The 25,602-nt window shown below is 48.6% G+C and overlaps 1 protein-coding gene across 3 annotated transcripts in view; it reads left to right on the top strand.

Moving 5' to 3' along the window:
* LOC149364585 (uncharacterized) overlaps nucleotides 1-25,602 on the top strand; it is a 283,458-nt gene that overhangs the window by 246,882 nt on the left and 10,974 nt on the right. For all 3 annotated transcript variants that reach the window (XM_089574536.1, XM_089574535.1, XM_089574537.1), the window contains one exon: nucleotides 17,106-18,827. In XM_089574536.1, coding sequence (XP_089430662.1) covers nucleotides 17,106-18,827 — 1,722 coding nt within the window. The remainder of the gene's footprint in view (nucleotides 1-17,105; nucleotides 18,828-25,602) is intronic.

The following is a 25,602-nucleotide window of genomic DNA, read 5'->3' as shown; positions in this document are numbered from 1 at the left end:
GTGTCGCCTACATTGCAGCGCCTTGATTTCGCCAGCTTGTCGTAGAAGTACGCCTCTATACTTTCGTGGCGCTGTTTCTTGCGTGCTTCCATGTCCCGGAAGGTGTGCTGGAAACTGGATGCTGACGGAAATGCCTTCTTCAACTCGTGTTTCCACTCTGCCCAAGTGCGCTGGACATTCGTCAGGCCGTCGTACCACGTCTTGGCAACGCCTTGCAGCTTTGTGAGTGCGAAGCACGTCGTTTGCTGGTCGCTCCAACCGTACGCTGCAGCCAGGTTGTCTACCTTGTTCAGCCACATTTCGACTGTTGGCTGGTCGTTAGATGACGGGTCATAACTTGGCACCAGTTGTGCACTTGCCGTGGCCAGTCGTCCATCCACGACGCTTGATGTTCCCGTCGGTGGGTGATGTGGCGTTTGGGCCGCCTGCAGAAGCTGAGCTGCTCCCTGCAAGGCCTCACGTACCGCCGTCTGCACCGCAGCCTGCATCAGCGCCTGGAAGTCGAAGGCCCCGGGGGCTCTTCCGTTGGGGTTGTCCAGTCCGTGGCCGTCTACCGTGTCGGCGTTCATGGATCCCCGCCCTGAATTAGACTGCCCCTCGTCGTTTCGTAGAGTATCGTTTTCGCTGAGTGCCGCCTCCCTTGCCCCCACATCGGTGGGCGCGTCGCTGTCCGTTGAAAGGCCCGATCGTGGTGCTACCTTGCTCGCAGGACCTTCCGTCGTTGGCTTCGATCGGAGCATCATCGTGGCTTACGTGGTCGAAGCTCTCGGTGAAGGCGCCAGTTTTGCAAGGCAGTCTCAATCCCACTTCTGAAGATGTAGTTGATGTAGTCGACACAACAAACGTCCAGTTAAAACAAATAAATGGGCAGGTTTATTAGCCTGCGAAGGTTACATAAGAACACAGAAAAGACGGAGCACAGCACGCATGTCCTTTTCCGCAAGCGAGTTCGTACGGCACTGCCCGTGTCCCTCTCTCCGACCGGATGTCGAGGGGGCCACGGCAACCGGCGAGCGGTGTCCAGATGTGGCTCCGCGCCTCTTGGGCCTCCCGCTGCTCTTCCAAGAAGGGGAGCGTGGTCGCCGGTGCTCGGAGAATGGCGGCCGCTGCAGGACTCGAACGGCCGGCGTCGCCTGTGCACTTGTCTCAAGAAACCGGAGCGCCTCCGTCGACAACACGATGTCGTAAAAAAAGCGGAATGAAAACTAAAAGCAAAACACAAGGTCAACTAGCAGTAAAAGGGTAACCGGCAGTGATGGAATTAGGCTACTTGGCTTATCCCATTCATTCATTCATTCATTCATTCATTCATTCATTCATTCATTCATTCATTCATTCATTCATTCATTCATTCATTCATTCATTCATATACACGTGTATACATGTATACGCGCACTCACCACTCTTTCTCGATTCCGTCTCTACCGACATGCAGCCATCGTGGGTGGTATCAAATCCGCTTACTGGTGTTCAGCTGCCAAACACCATGGCCACGGAGCCAGCGCGGCGGGTGTCTTCTAAATTTGGCACACGAACTGGTTTTCCACACTTTTCCTTTTCGTGACCAGCGCCGAAGTGTAGCTTCCGCTCCAGGGGGTAAATACGTATAAATTATGCAACCTTGAACACGCGCACTAAATTCGGCCGGACAACTGGCCGCGTGTTTGCTCTGCACGTTACCGGAGGACGAAGTCCCTTGCTTCTTTTCTTTTTATTTTTTTAATCTGTGGCTTTTTTCTTTTTTTTTCTTGCCCCAGAAGTGAACCAGTGGCGAGCAAGAGGAAAAGTTATTACTTATTCATATTCGCCTCGGCATGTGGTGGTGGCAGCAGCGTGAGCATCCGCGTTGCCGCAACAGCCGCCTCACGTCGCTGTGGAAAAACACCAACAGAGTCGCCACGCCGAAGCTACCGCGCTTTTATTGAATTACGCCCCAGATATACGGACGGCGTACTCATCATGCTGACCGTGCTGCGCCGTTCCTCTTCTTTTTTTCGTTGGTTTTTTTGCTCTTTCCGTTTGTCTCTTTTTTTCTATTTTTTATTTTCTTTCCGGGCTTCCGTTGCGTTCTCGCGCTATTTGGCGTTTCCTTTCTCTGGGTGGGCAAACAAGCGAGACAAGCGGGTCTGCCGATGTGGTCCTCTTCGCCCGTCGAAGCAATCAAATATGAATGGTCGGCCCCCTCTGCTCTTTTCCCTTTTCTCATCGGGCTCTTTTTCCGTGACCAGTGGAGAGCTACGGCTCGTTCGTAGTAGGAGAGGAGGCGCTGAGTACAAGCCCCTCGCCGTCGAGCGATCTTTTCGCGTGCGTTTAGAGAGAGGGGACGGTGCAGTTGTATGTGAGTGACTGGGGGAAGGGCCACGTGCCTGTCAAGTGGTTTTTCTCTCAGTACTTTAGTCTCGTACAGGAAAGCTCGCTTGTCAGTTTGCGTTTTATTTATGGGATGCTGGCACCAGCTGACGTAAGCTCGTTGCAGATCGCGCAGGATTTTGCGCGGTGTGCTTTAGAAGTGCTAGTTTAGTGATGGGACGTAGGCAATTATATAAATGCAGGTATGTCGAAATAAGAAAGTCACGATATTTTATAGTATAACGGTTGCTACATTGGTGGATAGAAAATCAAGTTTGTCGCTGTCTCTAGCATTCTCATGGTAATTATTTTAATATAAACTATTAGTTCCATTGGGTTGCAGCCAAGGGCATGGCAAGAAATTGAAGACAGTTTCGATGTTAGTGGCACTCCATTAAGTAATAATCTGCTCGTCCGCTCGAGAGCAGATTCTTCTTTCTATCCGCTCTTTTCATCGCGGTGTTTTTGAAAGTACCACTAGCCAACTAACTTCCGAGGAAGTTTTACTAAAATCGTTTTTCTGTAGAGCTACAGAGCTTATGTGCTTTAAATTAAGCCTATAGCGTATTTGAATACTTCGCCGCGCCGTTCGACAACAGCCGCTGATCGCTTTAGATATAATGCTTTCTTCTACGCGTCGTTCATGTATCGACGCCAGAACTTTCGGGTCGTCGCTACCAGGGTGTCATTCCCTTACACAGGCGTCGTCTCCTACGAGATCTTAGCGTGCGATGGGATATTGTGCGCCGCGTTTGTACAGAGCGGTCCGAAAGAGATGCGAGCTTACCCAAGTCCCGGCAGGAGATGATGGCGAGCGGAAAGAAGAAGAGTGGATGACGAAGAGAAGGAGCGGTGCGCGAGTAGGGCTGCCGTAGAGGAGGTTTCGCTTCTCGGGAGCGGGGGGTGTTGATGGCGGCACGTCGGCTCTCGTCCATACGAGCGTCACAGCTCGCCGCGATAATCGATTCCGGCATGAATCGAGCCGACAACGACGAGCCCCCGCGGGCGTGACGAGAGATAGCTGCTTTCCCGTACCGCTGCTGCCGCCGGGAGGCACGCTTCCCCTCTCGTCTTCATTCGCAGACCTCTCTCTCCTTCCGAGTCGCCGGAGCATTCAGACCGAACAGCGTCTCTATCAGAGGGGAAAAGTGGAAGCGACGCGTCCGCCGCCGTGCCGTGTCCCACGCCAGCTGTCGTCGATGTTCTTGCGGTGGTCTGTCGGCTGCTGTAGTTGTTGTTGTCGCGTGACGACAGCGACGATGGCGAAAAGGGCCGCTCTTGCTGTCTATCTGTCCGCCTGTCGTTCCAGCTCGCGGGACGAGGGGAAAGAAAGGGGCCAGACATGCGCGGGTCTATAGGGGAAGCTCGACCTTCGGGAGGTGTTTCTACGCCTGTTGGTGTCTTGCTTGGCTGTAATAGTTGACAGGAATGAATTGTTTCAAGTTAAGCGTTGTTTAATATGTGAGATGACACGTATAATGGACGTTTACGTCTCAAGCTCCCGCGCTACCGCTGTGAGATGGTGTATGGTGTGGAAATGACGTGGGTTGATTTCGAGTCCCTCAATTTTTGATGGCGCGCGTCACTTTCACTACGTGCGCAAAATGTCGCTACCACTATCGGACGCCTAACTTGTCCTCTATGCCACCGTATTTAGTAGAAATTGGCAAAAGGATTAGGCTTTAAGGAGAAGCTGTACTGTGCAAAATAATCTTATGACATTACGCGGCATGAAATGTATGCTTTCGTGTTAACGATTTAATCCTGCTGCAGTATTACAGGCTAATTTAAAACATCAATCAACGATTGTGTTGAGAAATTTTCTATTAAAAATTATTTTGCTTTCACAAACGTCTCCGAGCTGAATTTACTTTTTTTAAGACCATTTATTGTTGACTCTCTTTCTTTACGGTTCCCACAAGTTAAAATTGTACTAGATGCGTTCACTTCGTGTATCGTTTGATTCACACTTATTGGATGCGTCTAAAAAAAAAAGGAGCACCGAGATATGCTCGCGTAAATACGGTACACTCACGCTGTGGGCAGTTTTAAAGTGCGTGAAACCAGACAGGTACGTTGGAGAATAAAAAAAAAATCCTAAAGAAGGGCCTAAAATGATCTACGTGATGAAATGTTAGACTGTTTTATTCTTTTCGTTTCTGTGTTGGTCGTGCGCCAGCAGCTTCATCTTTCAGCCTAATTAAACCGACGAAAAGAAAGAAGACTAAATAAAATGAAACGAGAGTGAATCTCTCTCGCTTCCCAACTCCCACCTCAACTCATCCTCTTTCTCCCTCTCTCTTTGTCCTTTCTTTTTATGAAGTTTCCAAACAGGGCCCGAAACTCCGGGACCGCCCTCTCTTTGAAGGCCGCGCCCAAATTGCCTCTGCGGCGCTCTTCAAGTGCAGATTGATGTCGGCAATTGCCGGTCTCTGCAAGTTGCTTCCACTTGGCTCCACAGTGCCGGCTTTCCCCCCCGTTTCTTTCTTTTCTGTTAAACATTTTTTTTCTTGTTGGCAGTGCGTCATTCTTCCACGCGTTAACGCGCTTAAAGGACGCATAGTGTGCGTAATCTGACCTCGGCGACATCGGTGCGCCGAGCCCTAAATTTATTTCCACTTGAAAAACGCTCTGATCACTTCCGCCCTCTTTCGTTACAGAGGGTAAGAGCAATAGCGGTGTGCGTTTTCGCCCGTTTATTTCAGTCTATGCTATTGCGCTCAAGTTTTTGTATCTGCAGGTGAGTAATTTTTCGTACATATTAACTCTATACGTTTGAAAGGGGTAAGTACTTGCGCGAAAGACGGGACGAAAACAAGGAAACACAAATGACACGTACAATGCGCATTGTACGTGTTTTTTGTGTTTCCTTGTTTTCGTCCCGTCTATCGCGCAAGTACGTAGCATTGTACATGCCGTTTGTGTTTCAATGCGCATTGTACATGCCGTTTGTGTTTCCTTGTTTTCGTCCCGTCTTTCGCGCAAGTACTTACCCCTTTCAAGCTACGAACCAACTCGCCCAGATTAGAGTTCTAATTGACTCTATACGTGTCTGTATGCGTATTCTTCCGTTTTCTTATCGTTACCCCGAAAGGTAGATTTGTTTTTCATTTGTACCTGGTGCCGTTGCCGAGTTGTGACTGAGACGCGGCTTGTAACAGAATAACTACGCGGATTTGGGATGCATTTAACTGTTCTTTGGTTTAGGGGATGCAGTGTTCCAAAGCGACTAAGGTTATGAAGCACACGCATTTATTTGTACGCAGCTGGTTGAAATGACCGTGGCCTTGGCTACGGCAGCGGTTGTTATCGTGAATAATTAAATTACGGGCGCCTTGTTCGACCGCCAATAGCCCGGCCACGAGGATATTTTTGTATTTTGGCTTCTATACGCCATAGGTAATTCCATAACATTTCACGTTCGTATGGAGACGAAGTTCTGAAGAGTAAATCTAGGAAGCCTCAGCGGCAACAACTAGCGTCTAGAGTCACTGGAAGCAAATGAATACTGAACACGTCAACAGCGAACTCTGTGGTCGTTTCTCTTTGTAGGTGGTGGAGCTTACTACGTCGGCTCCGCCCACTGATACATTCAAATGACGGGGTACGAAAGCACTGAATAATAAAAGCGTTCAGATAGAAACGCTTCGTAAGAAGGCCAGCTAACGATTCGAGACCGACCCCGAGAGATGTAAAAGAGAGAGAAAAAAAATTTGGCAAATCTGTGCCGCTCGTCCATCAAAAAAAGAAAGAACGATAGAAGCAGTAGCGACAGCACACAGAGGTATGACTAAAGTGGCTGCAGATCACACTCCGAACATGAATCACGAACAAAACTGAACATGGGACATCGCTATCACTCCGCTGTGCTTTGAGGGGGAAAGGCTCAGTAAAAGAGGCATTGCAGGCGACGGCAAGGTTGCGGAACAGAGAGACAAAATCATTTTTGGCGCTTGGCTGTGATTGCCTCTGTTACTTTTCTTTATGGCATACGAAGAAATATCGAGCTATAAAGAAAGTTTCTGTATGGGCTCTCTTACTTCAAGAGAGCCTAGTAGAAACAGCTGAAGAAAGCGGAATGAGACTTGCAGGAGAGGCTTCTTCAGAGCCACTACTGTACCCACGGGATGTAAACAGTTACATTCTGGTTTCATGGATGCTGATCGGCTACCAGAACGACCTAAACGTGCTCAGTAAACATGACTACTCGGGCCGTTTCATCGGGCGCGAAACTTTCGAGAAAAGTAACTCTTCGCCGAATAGAAAGGAGCCTTTTGTTCGTTCGGTGATTTGCTACACTAGACAAGCTTCGCATTTCAATACTGTGCACCTCCCGCAATCTCTTTTAACAAATACAAGAGTGAAGAAATACGGTCCGCCAGAACACATAGCCTGTTCTGTTGCCTTTGCGTTCACTTGACAACAAATTCCCTTGTTGGGCCACCTTTGCAAGCTGTATGTCCGCGAAGTGCTTTTCTCCTTGTCTTTCTTTCTTTCTTTCTTTCTTTCTTTCTTTCTTTCTTTCTTTCTTTCTTTCTTTCTTTCTTTCTTTCTTTCTTTCTTTCTTTCTTTCTTTCTTTCTTTGACTTTCCTTTCTTTCTTTCTTTCTTTCTTTCTTTCTTTCTTTCTTTCTTCTTTCTTTCTTCCTTTCTTTCTTTCTTTCTTTCTTTCTTCTTTCTTTCTTTCTTTCTTTCCTTCTTTCCTTCTTTCTTTCTTTTCTTTCCTTTCTTTCTTTCTCTCTTTCTTTCTTTCTTTCTTTCTTTCTTTCTTTCTTTCTTTCTTTCTTTCTTTCTTTCTTTCTTTCTTTCTTTCTTTCTTTCTTTCTTTCTTTCTTTCTTTCTTTCTTTCTTTCTTTCTTTCTTCCTTTCTTTCTTTCTTTCTTTCTCGTCTCCATTCGAGCGACCGCCGCGTTTACATTAGGTTCGCCGTTATCATCCGTTCGTCGACGCCGCTACTCTCATTATTCCTTCATTGAAGAATATCGTTAACAGAATAAGCGGACGAGCTGGAGGGAGAAGCAAAATCCTTATTCGAGCGAGCGAGGCAGAGGCAGCGGCGCTCAGTCATGCGCCCGGAGCGGTGCGCCCAGCCGGGCGAGTGATTTACGATCCCGGCCGGAGTGATGCAACCGCACGAGACAGATCCGTGCCCGGCGTGCCGTGTTTTGGCCGCTTCTAGATTCACCCGACCTGACAGGGGCCGGCGCGATACGGGAGGCGAAGGGTGGGCAAGGGTTCGGTGTGTGGCTGTTGACCTCAGTTGATGGTTACTTGTGCAAGGGCAAGAATTCCACACGCTACCTGCAAATCGAAACTCCAAATATCCGAGGCGAGAACGGCTACAAATTCTGGTTTGACAGCTGGGATAAATTTCAACGACTGCCTGTCGTTTTCTTACGCTTGCTTGCCTCTGCCAGCCTTTCTGCCATAGTCGCAGCCTTGACAGTTGTGAAGAGGGTTCGTAGCGCTGAATTATGTATATTTTTACGAGGCTGCATCAACTTTATGGCCAGTAAGCTGAGTTGGTAACAGTTCTTCTCAACTCCCAATCCCATCGCCTCTGGCTTAGCTCAATTTACGTGCTTGAATTCATGGTTCTCGCTGCACATCTTTCTGGCACTTCTCGCGCAGAGATCTACAAAAACCCAGGACATTTCATAAATGAGGGGAGTGCTTAGAGGTTGCTGCATTCGTTTAGCTGCCTCGCCATTTATTACACCACCATCACCGTTGGAGTCGTTCATATCGGCGTTTCTTAGCTATATCCCGTCATCCTGCCCTGCCTTAAACGGCGCGTCGCATTTGCGGACAGGTACTTCTTGGAAATAAGAAACATTTTATTCGAGGTTGTTTTACTTTGCGTAGTCGCCTTTCATTCTCTCTTTCTGTTCGAAGCCGAAAGAGAGGCTAGTACTGCGTCCTTCCCATGATGGCGTCTCCTAGAAGTTGGCTTTGTCGCACTTTGTATCATAGTGCGGTGAAGCGCGCTTTGCAGGCAAGAAACAAAGCATTGCGCAGTGCAGCAGATGACGAGCTCTGATTCTGTGGATAAGAACGAGCAAGTTGGTCCTTCCGAGCTGGAATGCGTTAGCTTTTTATATCTGCGGAGATCGGCTGATTTCCTGCATGCGCGTAAGCTGCTCGGGAAAAGTGCAAATTAGGTGCCTTTCTCGCCGGTATTCAGGTAAAAAAGGAAGAAGCTGTCATTCTGCATTACTTCCTTGATGCGGCGCTAGTGTTTGTTTACTCCAGCATAAAACAAAACGCACATTAAGCCTCCTTTTTCTTGCACAAGCGCAGCATCACTAGCGACGAAGTGACACTTGTATCTCTCAAGATTTGAAGAGCTGTGCTCTGTTAATGCAGGATATTACCTTCGCCGTGAGAGCTTTTCGTGTATATATGTATATACAGGGTGTTTCACCTAAGACTTTCTGCAATTTTTAAAAATAAGCTATTTGAATTAGATGCGCGCTTTTTCTGGCATAGCATTGTCAGTGGTGTAGTACATCATAATTCAACTAAGACGTGCTAACTAGCAGGCTTGTTAACCAATATTTAATAGTTAACTTTTAAACTATTACCGTTGGGCTCCTTAATTATTGAGAAGCATGTAGCCCACCGTGAGTAATATCCATATCCGTTTTTAGAATTTCGAGAACGCGATTATCCTCGGCGCTGTGGCCCAACAAATTTTGGCTATTTCGACGAGTTAGGTTCACTGGAGAGGTTGCTTTGCCTGCAAGCTTCTCAAACCGCATGTATTTTGGCGCGATGTAGGCGGAATTTGTTGGGCCACAGCGCCGAGGATAATCGCGTTCTCGAAATTCTAAAAACGGATATGGACATTACTTACGGTGGGCTGCATGCCTCTCAATAATTAAGGAGCCCAACGGTAATAGTTTAAAAGTTAACTATTAAATATTGGTTAACAAGCCTGCTAGTTAGCACGTCTTAGTTGAATTATGATGTACTACACCACTGACAATGCTATGCCAGAAAAAACGCGCATCTAATTCAAATAGCTTATTTTAAAAATTGCAGAAAGTCTTAGGTGAAACACCCTGTATATTGCACACAGCTTTTCTGGCTTTCATGGTACCTCCACTCGGTCTCTCGTTGCTGCTTTCTATTTCACCTGTCACTTTCCTTTCTTTTTGTATCGTGTTGCCTGCGGTGTTTCTTTGATGCGCCGACTTTCACCACCTGCGTTCTTATTTGCTTCGCTTCACACATTCACATTTGGAAATTCATTGATTTTTTTTTTATGACACAGGGCACAGAATGGGTGTTCCTATCAAACAGTAGAAGACCAAGCATTTTCTTTCTGTGATCATGTTTCTTGAGCGCTGAACGCCACGCGTGTCCTACTTCAGCGCGCTGGTTTTATGTAAGCGTACAACATGCCTTTTTTCCTTTTACTTTATAAGCTAGGACACCGAAGTAGCGAAAGCCCTTTTCACGCCTTTCCAAGCAGACATGTGAAACTGGGCAGCGCGCAAAAACAGGTTTGTTCGCATACGCACGCGAAAGACAGGCGCGTTTTCTGTTTCACTTGCGTTCCATACAAAGAAAGAATACTGTTGCGAAAGCTCATCCCCTCCCCCCCCCCCCCCCCTACCCTCCCCTACCCCTGCTTGGATTTTCACCGTCCGTGCCGACTGTATTTCCAACGCTTCAAGGCTTTTCCCCCATTGTTTTGTTTTGTGTTGTATTTCCCTTTTATCAGTTCTGACCTCTGCGCCAATGCGTTTTCTTTTCTTCCTGTTTTCTTTCGTCTCAGGCGTGCCCCCCCCCCCCCCCCCCCCTCCTTTTCTTTTCTTTTAACGATATCGCGAACTGCTGAGGATAAAGAACCGCATCTGCTATTCTCTCACGGTGGGCTCGATCTTTTCTGTTCGCTTTCTTTTCCTTTTTTATTTTTTGCTTCTTTTCCAGAGTTCCCCGGCCGACCGAAACTTATTGCTGCTTCTTGGGCTCGGTTGTCACACCCCACCCTGTTCATTTTTCACCGCGGCATCGGGTCGGGTGCAGCCGCGTGTTTCGTTTTCCCGAAGCTTTCAATAAGCGAGCGAAAAGCTGGCCGCTTCGTCGCGCCTCCCGTGTTTGCGCGTTATCTCCTGTATGGCTTTTTTTTTTTTGTGTGCGGAAAGAAAATAAGGGCTGCCACTTTCAACAAAAGGTATCGGCACGTCTCCTTTCAGTCCCCCCTTCCTCCCCTCCCACCCTCGCGTGCCCTGCCGGCCACCCCCACAGATAAAAAAAAAAGGGTTAAAAACATAAACCAGCTTCACGGTGTGTCTTGCCTAGGGAAAATAGGGAAACATAAGGAACAAGAAGTATAAGCGAAGTTTGAGAATTCACTGCCGGCGCCTGCATTTTCTCCGCAAGATCGCGATTTGTCTCAGATACTCGCGCTCCTCCGGCTCGCTCAGCAGCGGGACTGGGCGGCTTACGAGAGGATGCGTCGGGACGGACAAAACGGCTTTGCGGATTTGCTTGCCTCGTACTCTCTTCTTCTTGCCTCGCTCGCTGCTTTTGCTCCGTCTGGTTCTTTATTCCCGGTGCGAGCTTGTCCGCCGCGGCTCGCGCTTCGATGACGCGGCGAGTTCTGCCAGCTGCCGTCCTTTCCACAAAAGAGGAAGCCCGGCGATAAGTAAACGAAGCGCGAAGTGTCGAGGGTGGTTTCTCGTCTCTCTTTCCTTCTTTTCAGGGTTTCTGTTTCGTTTTGGACCTCGTCAAATAACCCTTCTGCAGTGTATTTGACGCGGAAAAGTCTGGGCGCTAAGTCAGATGAAGAAGGCCTTTATGAGTGACTTAGGAATGTGTGCGGAGGAAACGGAGCGTCGCGTTGAAGGCGTCGGGCGTGCAAGTGCAGATATATAATAGAATTAGTGAGGACTAGCTTCTTTTATTGCCTTTGGGTGTTTTTTTTTTGCGCGCTTTTGACGCAAGAAGTGTGGTGTGTTTTCTCTGCTGGTCTTCTCATTTATGCATTCTTCATTTCATCTAGCTCTGCACGAAGCTCTGAAAGAGGCGTCTCCGGTTATGCCAATCGACGATTTGCGTAAAGGCATAGATATAGTAAATAGAACCAATTTCCTTTTTATTCTGCGGTTCTAATTTTATGAAAGTCCCTCTCCGGTGTGGTGACTGTTACTGTCGGCGTCGCTGTGTGTCCTATAGCCTGAAACGATTCAGCTTCACTTATTGTCTAAAGGAAATGTTGCCCAAATGGACCTGACCCAGGATATGTTGGTCACCGTACATTGTGCGATCAGCGAACAGTATATTGGTCAGGTAACATCATGTGAGTCAGCCATCAGTATGGGGGTCAACGGTCAGTGTGTGGGTCAGCAAGCAGTATGCAGGGGGGGGGGGGGGGGGAGTCAGTGGTAGGTATGCGGGTCAGTAAAGAGAGCCGTGTCGAGAATGTGGTATCTGCGGTCACGTGTTGCTAGTGGGTGATAGATGGACTGCATTCATATGGAGAGTTTTAGGGTGAGCAGTGGTGTAACCACTATTATTTCAACTTTTTGATACTAGGGGAAGTCGGAAAGTCGTTAGGTTTGTTTTTTTTTTCTCCGCACTTTCACCTCATCCTTATTATTGCCATCTAAGGTCTGTGTTTATGGTTGCTTGCCAGCAGTAACCGCGGCTTTCGCGTCAACTGCAGCCTCTGTAGTGAGTGCTAAACTAAATGATGCTTCGTGAAAGAGACCCTCCAAGAGACCGAGTTCTGGGGGAAGGCTAATGTGCAGAGCTTCGCGGTACTGCGGATACCGGAAACTGAAATGCGTCGCCGTCCCGTCGAGCGCATCTTCGACATAGGCTTGCCCCGGAATATCTGCAGTTTTTTTTTGTATATGTTTACGCGTATTAAGGCTGCTTGCAAGCATGCTTTGCCTGCTTCGGCACGAAGGGGCGCCAGCAAGTCATCAGAGTCTGAGTGTTCGCACCAACAGTGGAGTCAGCTATTAGGTGGGAAGGGGCATTTTTTTTTTTTTTTTTGCCAACGTGCGTGAATGCTAGCATTTATTTTTTCCGCTAGTCGATTCGCTTGAAATTTTGTTATGCTTTTCAGGTAAATTCGGAATTGCTTGTCTGTTCCATGCCAGCGAAAAATCCGATGTTAGATGCAACCGCTTTAATGAGCATTCTCTTTCACCTGCGGAAGTAAATGAGAAAAAAAGAAACCGAGAACGAGAAAGAAAGAAAGAAAGAAAGAAAGGAAGGAAAAAATGAAGGAAGGAAAGAAAGAAAGAAAGAAGGAAAGAAAAGAAGGAAGGAAGGAAGCAAGGAAGGAAGGAAGGAAGGAAGGAAGGAAGGAAGGAAGGAAGGAAGGAAGGAAGGAAGGAAGGAAGGAAGGAAGGAAGGAAAAAAAGAGAACTCGCTCTATGACGAGCGGTTTCTGCACCCTTTGTGTCCTCTGGTAGCAGCACGGCAAAATGGAAATCATTGAATTTCAGGAGCGAGCGGCAGCATATTCGCATTAATGTAATTACCTATGGTGGTCGAAAAAAGAAAATGCGCTAACAAAATATACATTCCAGTGGATAAATTCGTAGTTATAGACGATGATGCAGTGATGATGATGCTGATCCGGCGCAGGGTAAAATTCCCGTTAAAAATAAAAAAAAAAGATAAACTAAAATGTCAAGAAGCAACGTGCCGGATCCGAGCAAAAGACAGGATGATAGAAAGCTAGGGCAGGGCTGAAGAAAGAAAAGGTCGAGGAGACTGTCATTTGGGCGAATTCCACTTCGCGGAACGAATCAAAGCCCGACAAATCGCTCAAGGCCCAGCGTCGCGTGGGCGACCACTGAGTGTTTCTCGTTATGGCTCGACTTCGGCTGGCATCCTCGTCTCGAAAAAGGTCGCCTTTCTTACGCAACGCTGGGTTAGGCGCCGGCCTTTCTGCCATTGCTGTTTCGCTACCCGCATAACCCTCTTTTGGTTCAGTGGGTTCTTCACTACCTAGCGGAGTGGAAGGGTTTATCTGATAAAATATAGCTTTGATAGGTTGCGATTTGCATTGCTTCTATAACGACGTCTAATTCGAGGAGGGATATATCATCGCCGAAGAACGTAAAGGTCATGTCAGTTGCTGTTAAGAAACCTGCTACTGATTTAATATTTAGTATTGATTGTTTAAATAGTGACTAATTTCATTTGCCATCAAGGCCTGAATTCTGCTAGGGAAGAATACGCGTATTGTCATTACCTCGGAAAATGTACCAAGGGAAGTAAATAAAAGACTTGGGGACGTGTGTATGAAAGAACCATTTGAAAAAGTGGCGAAACGGTGAACTGCTTAGAGTACTTGCGAAGATGCGGTGAACGTTTGTGGATGGAACGGGAAGAGCACTTTCCGACTTAATACTTGTTCAATTGTTTGTTTAGCTTTAATTGTACGTGCCTTGTGGTACAGGCTGCGTTAAAGCAGAGGCTCAGTTTCTTGTAGTTAATTCATAACACTTAGCGGCATAGTCGCGGCTCAGAGTGTCCACGTTGTTTTATTTAATCTCCCTTTCCGTACCATCCAGTCTTACTTTCATATCCCGTTCCTCTCCATCACGTTCGTGCGGTCATCCCGCTTGAAACAGCCAGTGTTCCTAGCTGAGTGGATAATCTCTTTGTTGGCCGTTGAAGGCGACCCTTCATCTTATCTGCACCTTCATCACATATTCCGTTATCTGTCTACTTTATCTTACCTTACCTAAACTTGAGAGTTTTATTCCCTAAACTATATTCTGCACTTCTTTGCTTCTTTCGAGATGTGGCGCTTTCTTATTTCGGCCCTCGAACCTGTTCCATTATCTTGTTTTCAACGAAGCCGCCTTCTCCGTCTTGCCTGAGATCCATTCTGGGAGCAACACCGAAGCAATGTTTGTACTATTTGGTGGCTTTCTTTCTTTTAAATGGCCGACAGCGCGAAACTATAGCCCACGCATGGGAATGTGCTATCAACTGTAGCCGGATGCAACTCAACAAAGCAGCGGCAAATGCAATTCAAAAGAGCCCTTCCAGCCAGTGGCGTCAACCTGTTGTCGTGACGTCGGTGTTAATTCCCTTACACTTTCTAGTATGGCATCACAAGTGGCTGGCAGGTGCTATGGGATTGACCGCGACATCATGTTAATCGGTCGATGCCATAGGCCGTAGGGCCCCCTTTGGGGGGCATATGCCGCTGCGTTCCTGAGTTGTATCTGGCTATAAAAGTTTACTGGAAGCAACCGCACTGCATACGCGCGCATTTTTTAACAAGCTTCTGGCCTTTCAATTTACCGCCGTCTTATTGTATGTTAAAAAAACTAGGGAAGAAACTGAGGATAACAAAAACTTCTACATCCATTTATTCGGAAGGTTACGAGCGGCGAAAACGCCTCCTCTCTTGTAATTGCCGTGTTTACTTACAGCGTAACTGCATGCTCCCTGCTCGTCAAAGAGCATAAACGTAACCCGAGCTCTCTTAATAAGAAAATGGATGGACGCGTTGTATACACGGCAGCGTCTTTTATTCCCTGGTGCTGAAATGACGCCAGCCCGTTTAGCTTCTGTTACGAAATTCAACTTCTTTTCCTTGCCAGAGCCCGTTTGTGACGGTAGAATGCTTCGCGAATTACCCAGGACCACTTTCTTTTCTTGGTTGTGGGCGGGCGTCCGTGGCAAATGTTCGCATTGTGCAGTGTTGTCGCGTTTCGGGTGGGTGGGGATCGCGAGTAACGGAAAATAAGTAAAAAAAAAAACAGCGATATAAAAAGAGTGCGTATCTGTGTGCGAAGCCGTTTGTTGTAAATCGGCCCCTGTCTTTTGGCTTTTAATGCTGGGCTTTAACAGTGTATAATCCTCGTGCACTGCTTGACGTTACTTGGTAACTGGCAGCGAGGGGCTGATGTTACGAGGCACGCTGTTAAACTTATTTGTTTGTTTATTTGTGTTTCTTTAAACTGTCGGATAAATATTCCGAGAACCAGTTTTTATGATTGTAATTCCTGCCTGCAGTTTGTCCCACCTAGCGAAAAGCATGCGCAATAATTTTCAGCACGTCTTCAATCCATGCTTCTTTCACCACGTTATGCATGCGACTTATTACTCGATTATTCTTTTAAATTCCGGTCATTGAAGCAACTATTTTTCTGTACCGGAAGTTAAAAGTGTTAATAAGATGTAAACTTAGAACTAATCCGATAAGCGTAATATACTCTTCTTTAACGCTGTGCTTCTGCATGAAATCACCTCTCAAACCTATGCGGACCAATGGATGCCATCAAAATAACCCGCCGGATAAGCTTGGACAGTCACGATATACAAGGAATGTTTTCATCGAAATAAATTCATTGAATTTTATGTAACAGCGTCAAAAACCCGCTTCTGTTAAGTTAAATAACCTCCGGCCCCAGCCACGGATGCATCGTCTTAAAGCGAAAATCAACTCTTTTTTATCATGAAATGCCATTGCTGTCATGACAGAATATCGCTTCGGCAGGAGCGGCCGGGCTGCCATTGTAGGCGTTTTGTCGCTTTGAAGCCGGAAAAGCAGCCGTGTGTAGCTTCTTGATCAATGGCAACAGTCCAGGCTAAACTGCGCCTTTTCAAGGAAGGCAAAAAGAAAGAAAGGAAGAAAGAAAGAAAGAAAGGAAGAGAGAAAGAAAGACAGAAAGAAAGAAAGCAAGGAAGAAAGAAACAAAGAAAGAAGGAAAGAAAGAAGGAGAGAAAGAAAGAAAGAAAGAAAGAAAGAAAGAAAGAAAGAAAGAAAGAAAGAAAGAAAGAAAGAAAGAAAGAAAGAAAGAAAGAAAGAAAGAAAGAAAGAAAGAAAGAAAGAAAGCGTAAGCAGGAAGGGCAGGGAAAAGAATCTGGCTCGTGCAGTTTATTTATGGACATCATCTCCGTCTGGATTTCGAGACCGCGTTTATTTATCGGCGCCGTAGTATGCCCTGCCTTAGCCCATGTGTGTATAGTCATCGGCATCCTGGCTTGTGTCGCTCACGTAGAGATGGGAGGCGATAATAAAAGAGGAAAGAGCTGGAAACCCGCAGAAGGTGGCTTCCTCTAAAAGTAGGAAGAGCCTCATGCCAGGCCAGCATCTTCACAGGTCGCGTTAGGCCCAGCTAGTCTATGGTGTCTGCTCACTCGGCGAAACGGAGCTACATTCTTCTTCTACATTCTGGCTGTACGATTTAAGTAGTTCCATCTGCTCGACTATAAGGGGTTGTAGTAGTAGTATGTGGAAGAACGAGGTTCAATATTTGTAGGTTGAGATATTCAAATCGAGCCAGAAAACAATTTTTGCTACCTAGTACATTACAAGCTGCCTAATTAGGTATATAAGTAACTGATTGGCTGACTTTCTGATTAGTTAACTGACTAATTAATGAAACAATCAAGTCACTCACCGATTTTTTGATACGTTGATTGATGATCTATTTATTTATTTCTTGTGGCTGCCTTGTTCTAACTTGAAAGTTCAAATTTTCCCAGCAGCACATTGAAGCTTCAGAGGAGAGCTAAGGCAATTTTCTGCTCAGTTTTAGTTCTGAAGACTTCCTCTTCTAGCTGCTTTCCCGCGTGTACTACTGCTTTCACGAGACGGTTGACTTGGCGCGCCGATTACTGTTTGGAGGAAGGCGTTCGGAAGTTCGCGTGGGAAGGAGGGTGGGGGAGACGGGCGACGCGGCGTCGTGACCCGCTTTCTCCGAGCACGTCCAGAGTAGTGCTCCGGAGGTTGATGAGCGCCCTCCTTCTTCGATTCCGCAGGTTTCCCGGGGCGGCCGCGAGAGGCCGGTGGCCGTGCCAGCGGCGTGCATGCGGCGCCAGCCCGACGCGGCGGCGCTGCCGGCGTCCGCGTCGCGGCGAGCTCCGCCTAACCTCGGGCCCGGGTCGATGCTGGCGGCGCTGTCGTGCCGGGGGCCCGAGAGTAAGGCTCCCTCCTCGAGCCCCTTGGCCGCCGCCGGAGCTGCCGGGCCTCCGAGCCTGGCCGGCGGGCTTCCCCCCATGGCGCACCAACCACCCGCCGAAGAGCGCCTGCTGCCCAACGGTAACGTGTGCCACTTCGCGGGCTGCGGCTGCGCCGATGGCGTCTCGGGCGAGATCCGCGCCGCGCTCAAGGAGTGCGTCTCCAACATGCGCCAGCAGCAGCAGCTGCAGCAACAGCAGGAGCAGCAGCAGAGGCTGCACCAGCCGCGGCCGCAGCAGGACCAGCAGCAGGCACAGGGACAGCAGCCGCAGCAGCACCAGCATTCCGGCGGTCAGTGCGGCTGCCCCGTGCTCCTGCGCGGCGCCTGCGAGCACCAGGCGCGGCCGGCCAGCGCGGCGCCGGCGCCGCTCAAGTCGCTGCTCAAGCGGGCCTCGACGGCGCGGCCGCGCCGGGGCTCGCGCGTCCGCTTCAGCGACACGCTGACCGTCTTCTCGGAGGACTACCCGGAGGCGCAGCTGTACGTGATTCGGACGGCCGAGCTGACGTTCGCCGAGGTGTGTGCCATGTACGAGCCGCCGCCCGAGTACCGGGACTTGCCACCGTTCGACCCGCCCGACGGCTACCGGGACGACGCGTACCTGCTGCCCTTCCTCAAGGAGGCCCGCGCGGCCGCCGCCGCCGCGAGAGCGGCCGCCGCTGCGGCAGCCGCCGGCGGCCACTCGCCCCAGGGATCGCCGCAGGTCGGCATTCCGGCAGCAGCCCAGGCGGGCGTCCAGCAGCCGCAGCCGCAGGCCGCGCCGCAGCCGGTCACCATCAAGGTGGTCGAGAGGCCGCCCCCGCCGCCTCCTCCGCCGAGGACGACGCCCGTGGCGACCGTCGCGGCCAGCGGACCGGAGGAGCGCGGCAAGGCCGACGACGAGGCCCAGCTGCCTCCGCCGCCCACGGCCGAGATCCTCGAGGACCTGGCCAAGGCGGCGGCGGCGGCGGTGGCCGAGAAGGCCCTCAAGCGTGCCGAAGAGAAAGCCGGCAGCGTCCAGGAGCGCGTCGAAGAGGTCAGCAGGATCGATCAGGAACGGCCGCCGGCCGACGTCAAGACGGCCGTGGTGGTCGTGTCGGACGTTACGCCCGAAGACGACAAGAGGGTGATCGGCACGGACGACGACCAAGACGTCAAGCGGCGAGAAGAGTCCTCGCCCGTGCTGCCCGAGGACGAAGACGACGCCATTCTGATGGAGCTGAAGAAGCAGCTCGAGTGCAATTCGAGCGGTGACATCGAGGCCGACCTGGCCGAGCTCCTGCCGCCGGGTCTGATCGTCGAGGACGTCCCCAGGAAGTCGGTGGACGACGACCTCAAAGTGATCAGCCACCGGCCGTCGGTGGAAGTGGTGCGGCCGCTGGGCTTCAGGCAACCCGTGCCAGTGGTGACCTCGACTGCGTCGCCCGCCGCCACGACACCGTCGTCGACCACGAGTTCGACGCCGGACGAACGCCAGGAGGACAGCGATTCGAGCGCCGACTCCCAGGACACTATCATCCTCATGACCAACGAAGAGGAGAAGAAGGTGAGGGGTTCTCGCACGATGGGGTATGTTTGCTCCTGTTGTTCAGCTTCTGCGCAGCAAGGCAGGATGTGCGTTGATATGCCATCATTCCTTTTGAAGTGACCTCAGTGATCAATGTTTAAGGCGCTGTTCTGTGTGGTCTCTTGTAACTTCCTTGAGATTGCGCTGCTGAGTATTGGTTGATGTTTGAGCTGATATCACTTGAAACGCTCACTCTGCACTTGACTGATCTACACTTATCGGGAGGCCGGGTGAAAGGGTTAGGGATTCTGTAAGTTAGTGCTAATCAACTTTTACCAGGGAATCTGTAGCTGTACGCGGCGAAAACTCACTGCAAGAGAGTCATTGCACCGTTCATCATAGGCCATTTACAATTGAGGCTCTACGTCTTAGCCGTCAGGTGTCGATCGGTCGCGCGTCTTGAAGAGCTTCATATTGAATATGATATTCGTCATCGGCGAGAATAGATAAGTTTAGTACATTGTATTTGGTTTGGTTTTATGGGGTTTAACGTCCCAAAGCGACTGAGGCTATGAGAGACGCCGTAGTGAAGGGCTCCGGAAATTTCGACCACCTGGGGTTCTTTAACGTGCACTGACATCGCACAGTACACGGGCCTCTAGAATTTCTCCTCCAAAGAAATTCCAGCCGCCGCGGCCGGGATCGAACCCGCGTCTTTCGGGTCAGCAGCCGAGCACCATAGCCACTGAGCCACCGCGGCGGCCCTTTAGTACATTGTAGTATTCAGTCTGCGTCTAGCTCAGTCCGAGTGGCAAGTAGGGTACGGCGTCATGAGCTTACGGTTCCGGGAACCTACAACCTACAATTTAGTACATTGTAGGTTCCCGGAACCGTAAGCTCATGACGCCGTACCCTACTTGTCACTCGGACTGAGCTAGACGCAGACTGAATATTGTAATTGTCCCAATAAATCGAAGGAACACTCGTACTATACTATTATGCTGAGGATGCAAACGGCAAAAAATAAATTGACAGCTTGGAATTTTATGCCGAAGTAATTCTCTTAGGGAAGGTTTGTGAAGAATTGAGCTCCTCTTGAACTAAATTCGTCCTTACCATCGTTAGTCAGATATAGGTGTGATTTGCTTTTCATATTGGAAGGCAGATTAAAAAAGTACTTTCGTGCTGGTAGTGTGTGTGACCATCTGTGACCAATCAGATGGAGAAAGTTCGGTAGTAGTGAATTGGTAAACTGATATCCAGCTGTATACCAGTTACTGTAGCCGCATTTACAGCATTACAGACACGAACGCTGTCGTCTTTTCTTTGTCTCTTCTTCGTTTTGTGCCTTGTCTTCTGCGCTGTTGTATAATGGATCGTAACCAACTTGGCCAGCTTTGTGTCCTTCTAACCGTTTACAGCCACGAAATGAGGCGGCGGGACATATCGGTGACTTCTCGAACTCGCGCGAGGAATCCTTCTCGTTTCACACACATTCTTAATGCTTCGCTCAAGCGCGTCACACATGCTACCGAACTTGAGAACTGCTCAGGAGAGCACTCGTGCGACGGTTCCGTACAACAGCCCCTTACGCACTACCCTGTGCATACCTCACATTGCCGATATGCGCCAATCGGGAACATTGCATTCTATAACTCAAGAAACTGGTCCGTTCTGCAAGGAACAGAATGACATAAGAATGCAGCTATGACTAAATATTACATCCACAACTATCGCGTTAAGCTGTCCTTATGAAAAGAATAAGGCGGTGAAGAGTAAAAAATACGGCGTTTGACGACGGGCGCGTGAAAGGAATAGCGGTGCTCGTAAATTCCACGACGGTCCACAGTCTTCGCTTCCCTTTTGCATCGCAGTCGGCGGAGCGGTCACCGGAAGGCACCGTATAAGGATCGAAGACGAAGCTCATCATTCTTCTTTCCCCGAGCGAACCCTCGCTCGCTCCTCCATAACCAACTCTTATTTTTTTTTCTTTCTAGACTGCGCTTTCCGCTCTATGCTAATGCCGGAGAAGAGCAGGCTATAGTGTGAAAATCAAGGGTTCTCGGTGGTGGACCAGTCCGATCCGGTTTGGTGTGGATTTTTCTTTAAGGTTTTTCGCTTTCTTCTCTCACGCACGATATCAAGGTCAGCTTCGCTTTCCGCTCTCGTTCTGTTTGCGCTGAGCGGAAGCCACGGCTCTCGCGATGTATTTTTTTATATTATTTTGCAGTGCCAGCCTTATGAATTCAGTTCGAGGGTTGGCCACTTCTGAGACGTCGTTAGTGATTCGCCCATTGGGGGCCCATCTTTTTCTGTTTATTATGTCTTGCATCTCAGTGCGCATTACGGGCGCCGGTATGGAAGCATCGCTATACCTACTCTTTTGTAATAGCTTTTTGTGATTTAATTTTTTTTTATTACCACCACACAGACAACACTGTAGGGGGCAATGTATTGTTGTAATTACACGGACACACCACTGAAAGAAACGAAAAAGCGGTCTATCTCTGATATTTCTGAGGTGTCTGTCAGGTCTATCATATATGTTTCGATGTTTCTGAGGTTTGTATGAGGTCTGTTATAGATGTTTCTGAGGTTTTTAGGGTGGCGCTCGGCATCTTTTTCTCTTTAGACACGCGTTCTGCCGCCTTCTCGCGTTATCTTGCTGTTGCGAAACGCTGAGATTAGCTACAAGACCGGCGTAGCGCATTCTGCAGGACAGGTCATCGATATTTTTTAGATTTTTAGGGTGGCGGTAAAATGTTTAGGGGAATCTCCCAAGGTGGAGTAGATTTGTAATAAGGGAGTAATTGTTCATTGACATCCACCCGAGCACAGCCATGCGGCTACAAAGGAAAGCTATACAGGTTTCTCAGAAACTTCGTAGTTAAAGAAAAATTCGTCCTGGTTCGGGGTTCGAACCCGGGACCATCGCTTCACCGGAGCAGTCGCTCTACCAATTGAGCTAGCCGGGACGGCAAGCTTATGGTAGATGAGAGCGAATTCATCAATAACTCGAAGTGGGAACTGTGTTGGTCAAACTTTTAGGGGAATCTCCCAAGGTGGAGTAGATTTGTAATAAGGGAGTAATTACTCATTGACATCCACCCGAGGGCAGCCATGCGGCTACAAAAAAACTTTCTCAGAAACTTCGTAGTTGAGGAAAAATTGATCCTGGTACAGGGTTCGAACCCTGGACCATTTCACCGGAGCAGTCGCTCTACCAATTGAGCTAACCGGGACGGCAAGCTTATGGTAAGACGAGAGCGAATTGATCAATAACTCGAAGTGAGAACTGTGTTGGTCAAATGTTTAGGATGGCGTTCAGCATATTTTTTTCTTAAGCCTTAGACACGCGTTCTGCCGCCTCCTCGCGTTAGCTTGCTGCTGCCTAACGCTGCTTTTGCCGATCGATCTATCGCCCATTTTCTCCGGCATCAAGCCCGTGCCGCATTCCAGATTCTCAAGAAGCTGGCTACTGCTGTCGAATCATACTGCCCCAGCGACCGCTTGTAACGCTTCTGCCGGCAATGACAATGACATGGACGCGGAACATCCGTTAAAACATCGCCATCTGTTATTATTGCTCTCGGGCACGTAGAAATACTGGTTAAAGCACCATCCGTAGCGTTTGCTGCGGCGGCCGATGAATCCTTGAAAGTAAGTTTTCGAAGTACTGAAGTTGCAGCGGTGTGAACCGAAATAGCATGAAATCCTGAAGGCCTTCCAAGGCATTCAAATCAGTAGCCGAGTTTCAATATTTTTTTTCTTACCACAACCTGACTAATGCCCGTTTTTCCAGTGCTGTGTTGTGTTTGACGTCATTTCCTCCGTTGTGCTGATTTGGCAAGGGAAAGTCAACTAGCAGTGCGCTGGAATACCTGGAAACTGCGCTGGAATACCGCTTCAGTGTGGGTTCGAATCCAACTCGGTACGCATGGCAGGTTTCTTTCGCTGGTGTACAAAAACATTTCGGACGGAAACTCGCGCCATATTCGGCGTCGGTTTCCGCTTGTTTCGGTGTCAACTTCGCCTCGGTTTCGGGACGATCTTCGACTGTGATCGCGAGAACGGGAGCATAAAACATGAAATGCTTTAAACGGAGGTGTATACGTGTCAGAAACGCATCTAAAATTAAATAAAGAGAGCCAAAGCCCCGGTCAGAAGTTATGTAGCCACAGGGTTCGCGCTTCGGAGCCGGGCAGCACTCACGACTCGTGTGAAGCTGTAAAGTTTTGCAAGGTGCTTACAACTCTTGTTCACAGATTATACGGTCGTTTGAAGCCGCAGGGGCGCCGTAAGTGGTCCACGGGTCACGGCTGAAAGGCATAACCTATGGACTGGGTACTATTTTCCAGTGCTGTTTACATAACAAGGCAGATTATTTTAGTTTATCTTTCTTTTTGCTTGTAGGTTAGATATTTATGCGTAATGAAAATCATTCAAGTATCTCCACGTCAGCTAAATGTCACCTCAATTTATGCACCTGACCGCACATCTCGTTTTTTGTCACTCCTAGTTAATTTTTAATCACTCCTAACTATCACTACTAATAATTAATTCTTATCGCTCCTAATTAAGCAGACGGATGCAGGTTGAGGCGCCTGTTACTCACCTGAACTGAAACACTGACTTGAAAGGCGAATCCGAGAGCTGAAAATTAGAGGTGTTTCTTTTTCTTTCTTTTTGTCCCTTTAACGAGTCAAATGCATGGGCCCAATTTGACGGTGCTGAGCCTGGTGAGGAACATGCTCAGTCGCAAAACGACACAGGCGAACGAGCAGAATGACGTAGTCTTCGCGGGTTATTACAACTACTGGGATCGCGTTGCACTGTTAAGCCCTTGACAGAAGCTCTCCTGTCGCCCTCGGCTCAGGTAATCGTTCCTTCGGCATTCACTCTTTCTTTCTTTCTCTCTCTATCGCCCCCTTCCACCCACCCACTCACACACATACACACGCATCCCGTTCATTTCGTCCTTCCAGAATTACGGATGGCTTTGTCTTATTCAAACGCTCGAAGCTAAAGAGTATGTAATTTTACTAGTTCCATTGGTAAACCTTCGGAAGAGAAGAAGGATGGATAGCTGGGCGAGTTTGTAATGATACATCGTGGGGGGTACAGCGCGAACAAGACCAACAGGCCGCTACTTCGCCCAGGCTACATTTGCTCTGCCGCCGATTTCGGAAGCTTCTCGGTCAAAAGGAGATATATTGCTCCAGTTAGTACGGAGGTCAGCTTAGGAGCGAACTTGACCCGGTTGACTATACGCGTCACTCACTATAATTCTGCTAGCCTTTTCACCATACCCGGACTCTACGCTCGCTGTAACTGCGCTTCTCCTTAACGAAGGTGCCTGGCTGTTAAGTTCTTTGGCGCTTTTCTCGGGTTACTCCGTTTTTGAAACTTACTACTGTAGTCCGTCACGGAACTGAGCTCTAGCGCAAGGCATTGTGACGTTCACACGTGCTATCACTGGCTGCTTTTGTGTTTGGGATGTGTTTTTAAAAGTCTCACTGATTTTTCCACCACAACGTAGTTATAAATTATAACATAATTATAATCATCATCCGCAGCATCAGTACCGTCTGCTGCTGGACAAAGGTTTCATTCATTAACCTCCACATAATTCTTCGTAGTCTCACCCGCCCATCTGACTCTCTCCCGCCCCAAGTTTTGTTTACTTTTTTCTATAATTACACTCCCTTATCCTAAAGAACTATCGGTTATCTTTCCGGTTTATGCTTTGGTTTATGGTTTACGGAGGTTTAACGTCCCAAAGCGACTCAGGCTATGAGGGAAGCCGTAGTGAAGGGCTCCGGAAATTTCGACCATCTGTGGTTTCTTTAACGTGCACTGACATCGCACAGTACACGGGCCTCTAGAATTTCTCCTCCATAGAAATTCAACCGCCGCTTCCGGGACCGAAGCCGTGTCTTTCGGGTCAGCAGCCGAGCACCATAGCCACTGAGCCACCGCGGCGGAACTTCGCATCACATGTACTCCCCATTTCCTCTTCTTGACTTCAACCAAGGTGTCTTTAGTTACAAGTTGTGCAATCCTGAACTGGATTTGCCTAGTAACTGCGTGTCAAGATGTTCAACTTTCAAGCGCGTGTTCAAATAGCAGAATGAAAACCAAACAGAAGATTCATGCTCACATTTATTTTTGTTGTGCGCCGTCCTTGAAATGGTATTATAAAGAGATCGTACGTATTGCCAAGAAATTCTTTAGAAAAAATATTCTAAGGACAGTTACGATTCTCCCTAATGTGAAATTTGAGCACAGCTGTGTCGGCGTCTCAGGCTGTGTAGGCTCATTATTTTGCTTAGCTGGGTTGTCGGCACGTATGATGACGATATTAGTTCAAAAGTAGTATTAGTTCAAGAAGACGACGATGTGCAATGCAGAGCGCGCGAGAATGTGTATAATAGGTACTTCGATATCAGCACTAGTAGAAGGCGACGATGTGCAATGCACAGCGCGAAAGTGGTGGCAGTTTAACACGAGGCCTGATCGACTGCGACGTTAGACTAACGCTGTCGGTCTCTGTAGGCTCATTGTTTTGATTTCCTGGGTCGTCGGCACGTCTGGCGACGATATTGGTTCGATAGTAGCATTAGTTGATAATACGACGACGTGCAGTGCACAGCGCGCGAGAATGTGCATATTAGTCCGATAGCTGTATTAGTTGAAGACGCCGACGATGTGCGATGCACAGCGCTAAAGTGTGTTGCAGTTGAATTCGAGGCGTGATCGGCTGCGGCGATAGCCTAATGGTCTTTTGCAGTGGCTGTTCTGTTCGCGAGGCCGC

The sequence above is a fragment of the Amblyomma mixtum genome, chromosome 2 (assembly GCF_055824585.1).
Source record: "Amblyomma mixtum isolate Tamu chromosome 2, ASM5582458v1, whole genome shotgun sequence".
NCBI lineage: Eukaryota > Metazoa > Arthropoda > Arachnida > Ixodida > Ixodidae > Amblyomma > Amblyomma mixtum.
Note: the sequence above shows the minus strand (reverse complement) of the source record. Positions and strands in the feature narration are given on the sequence as shown.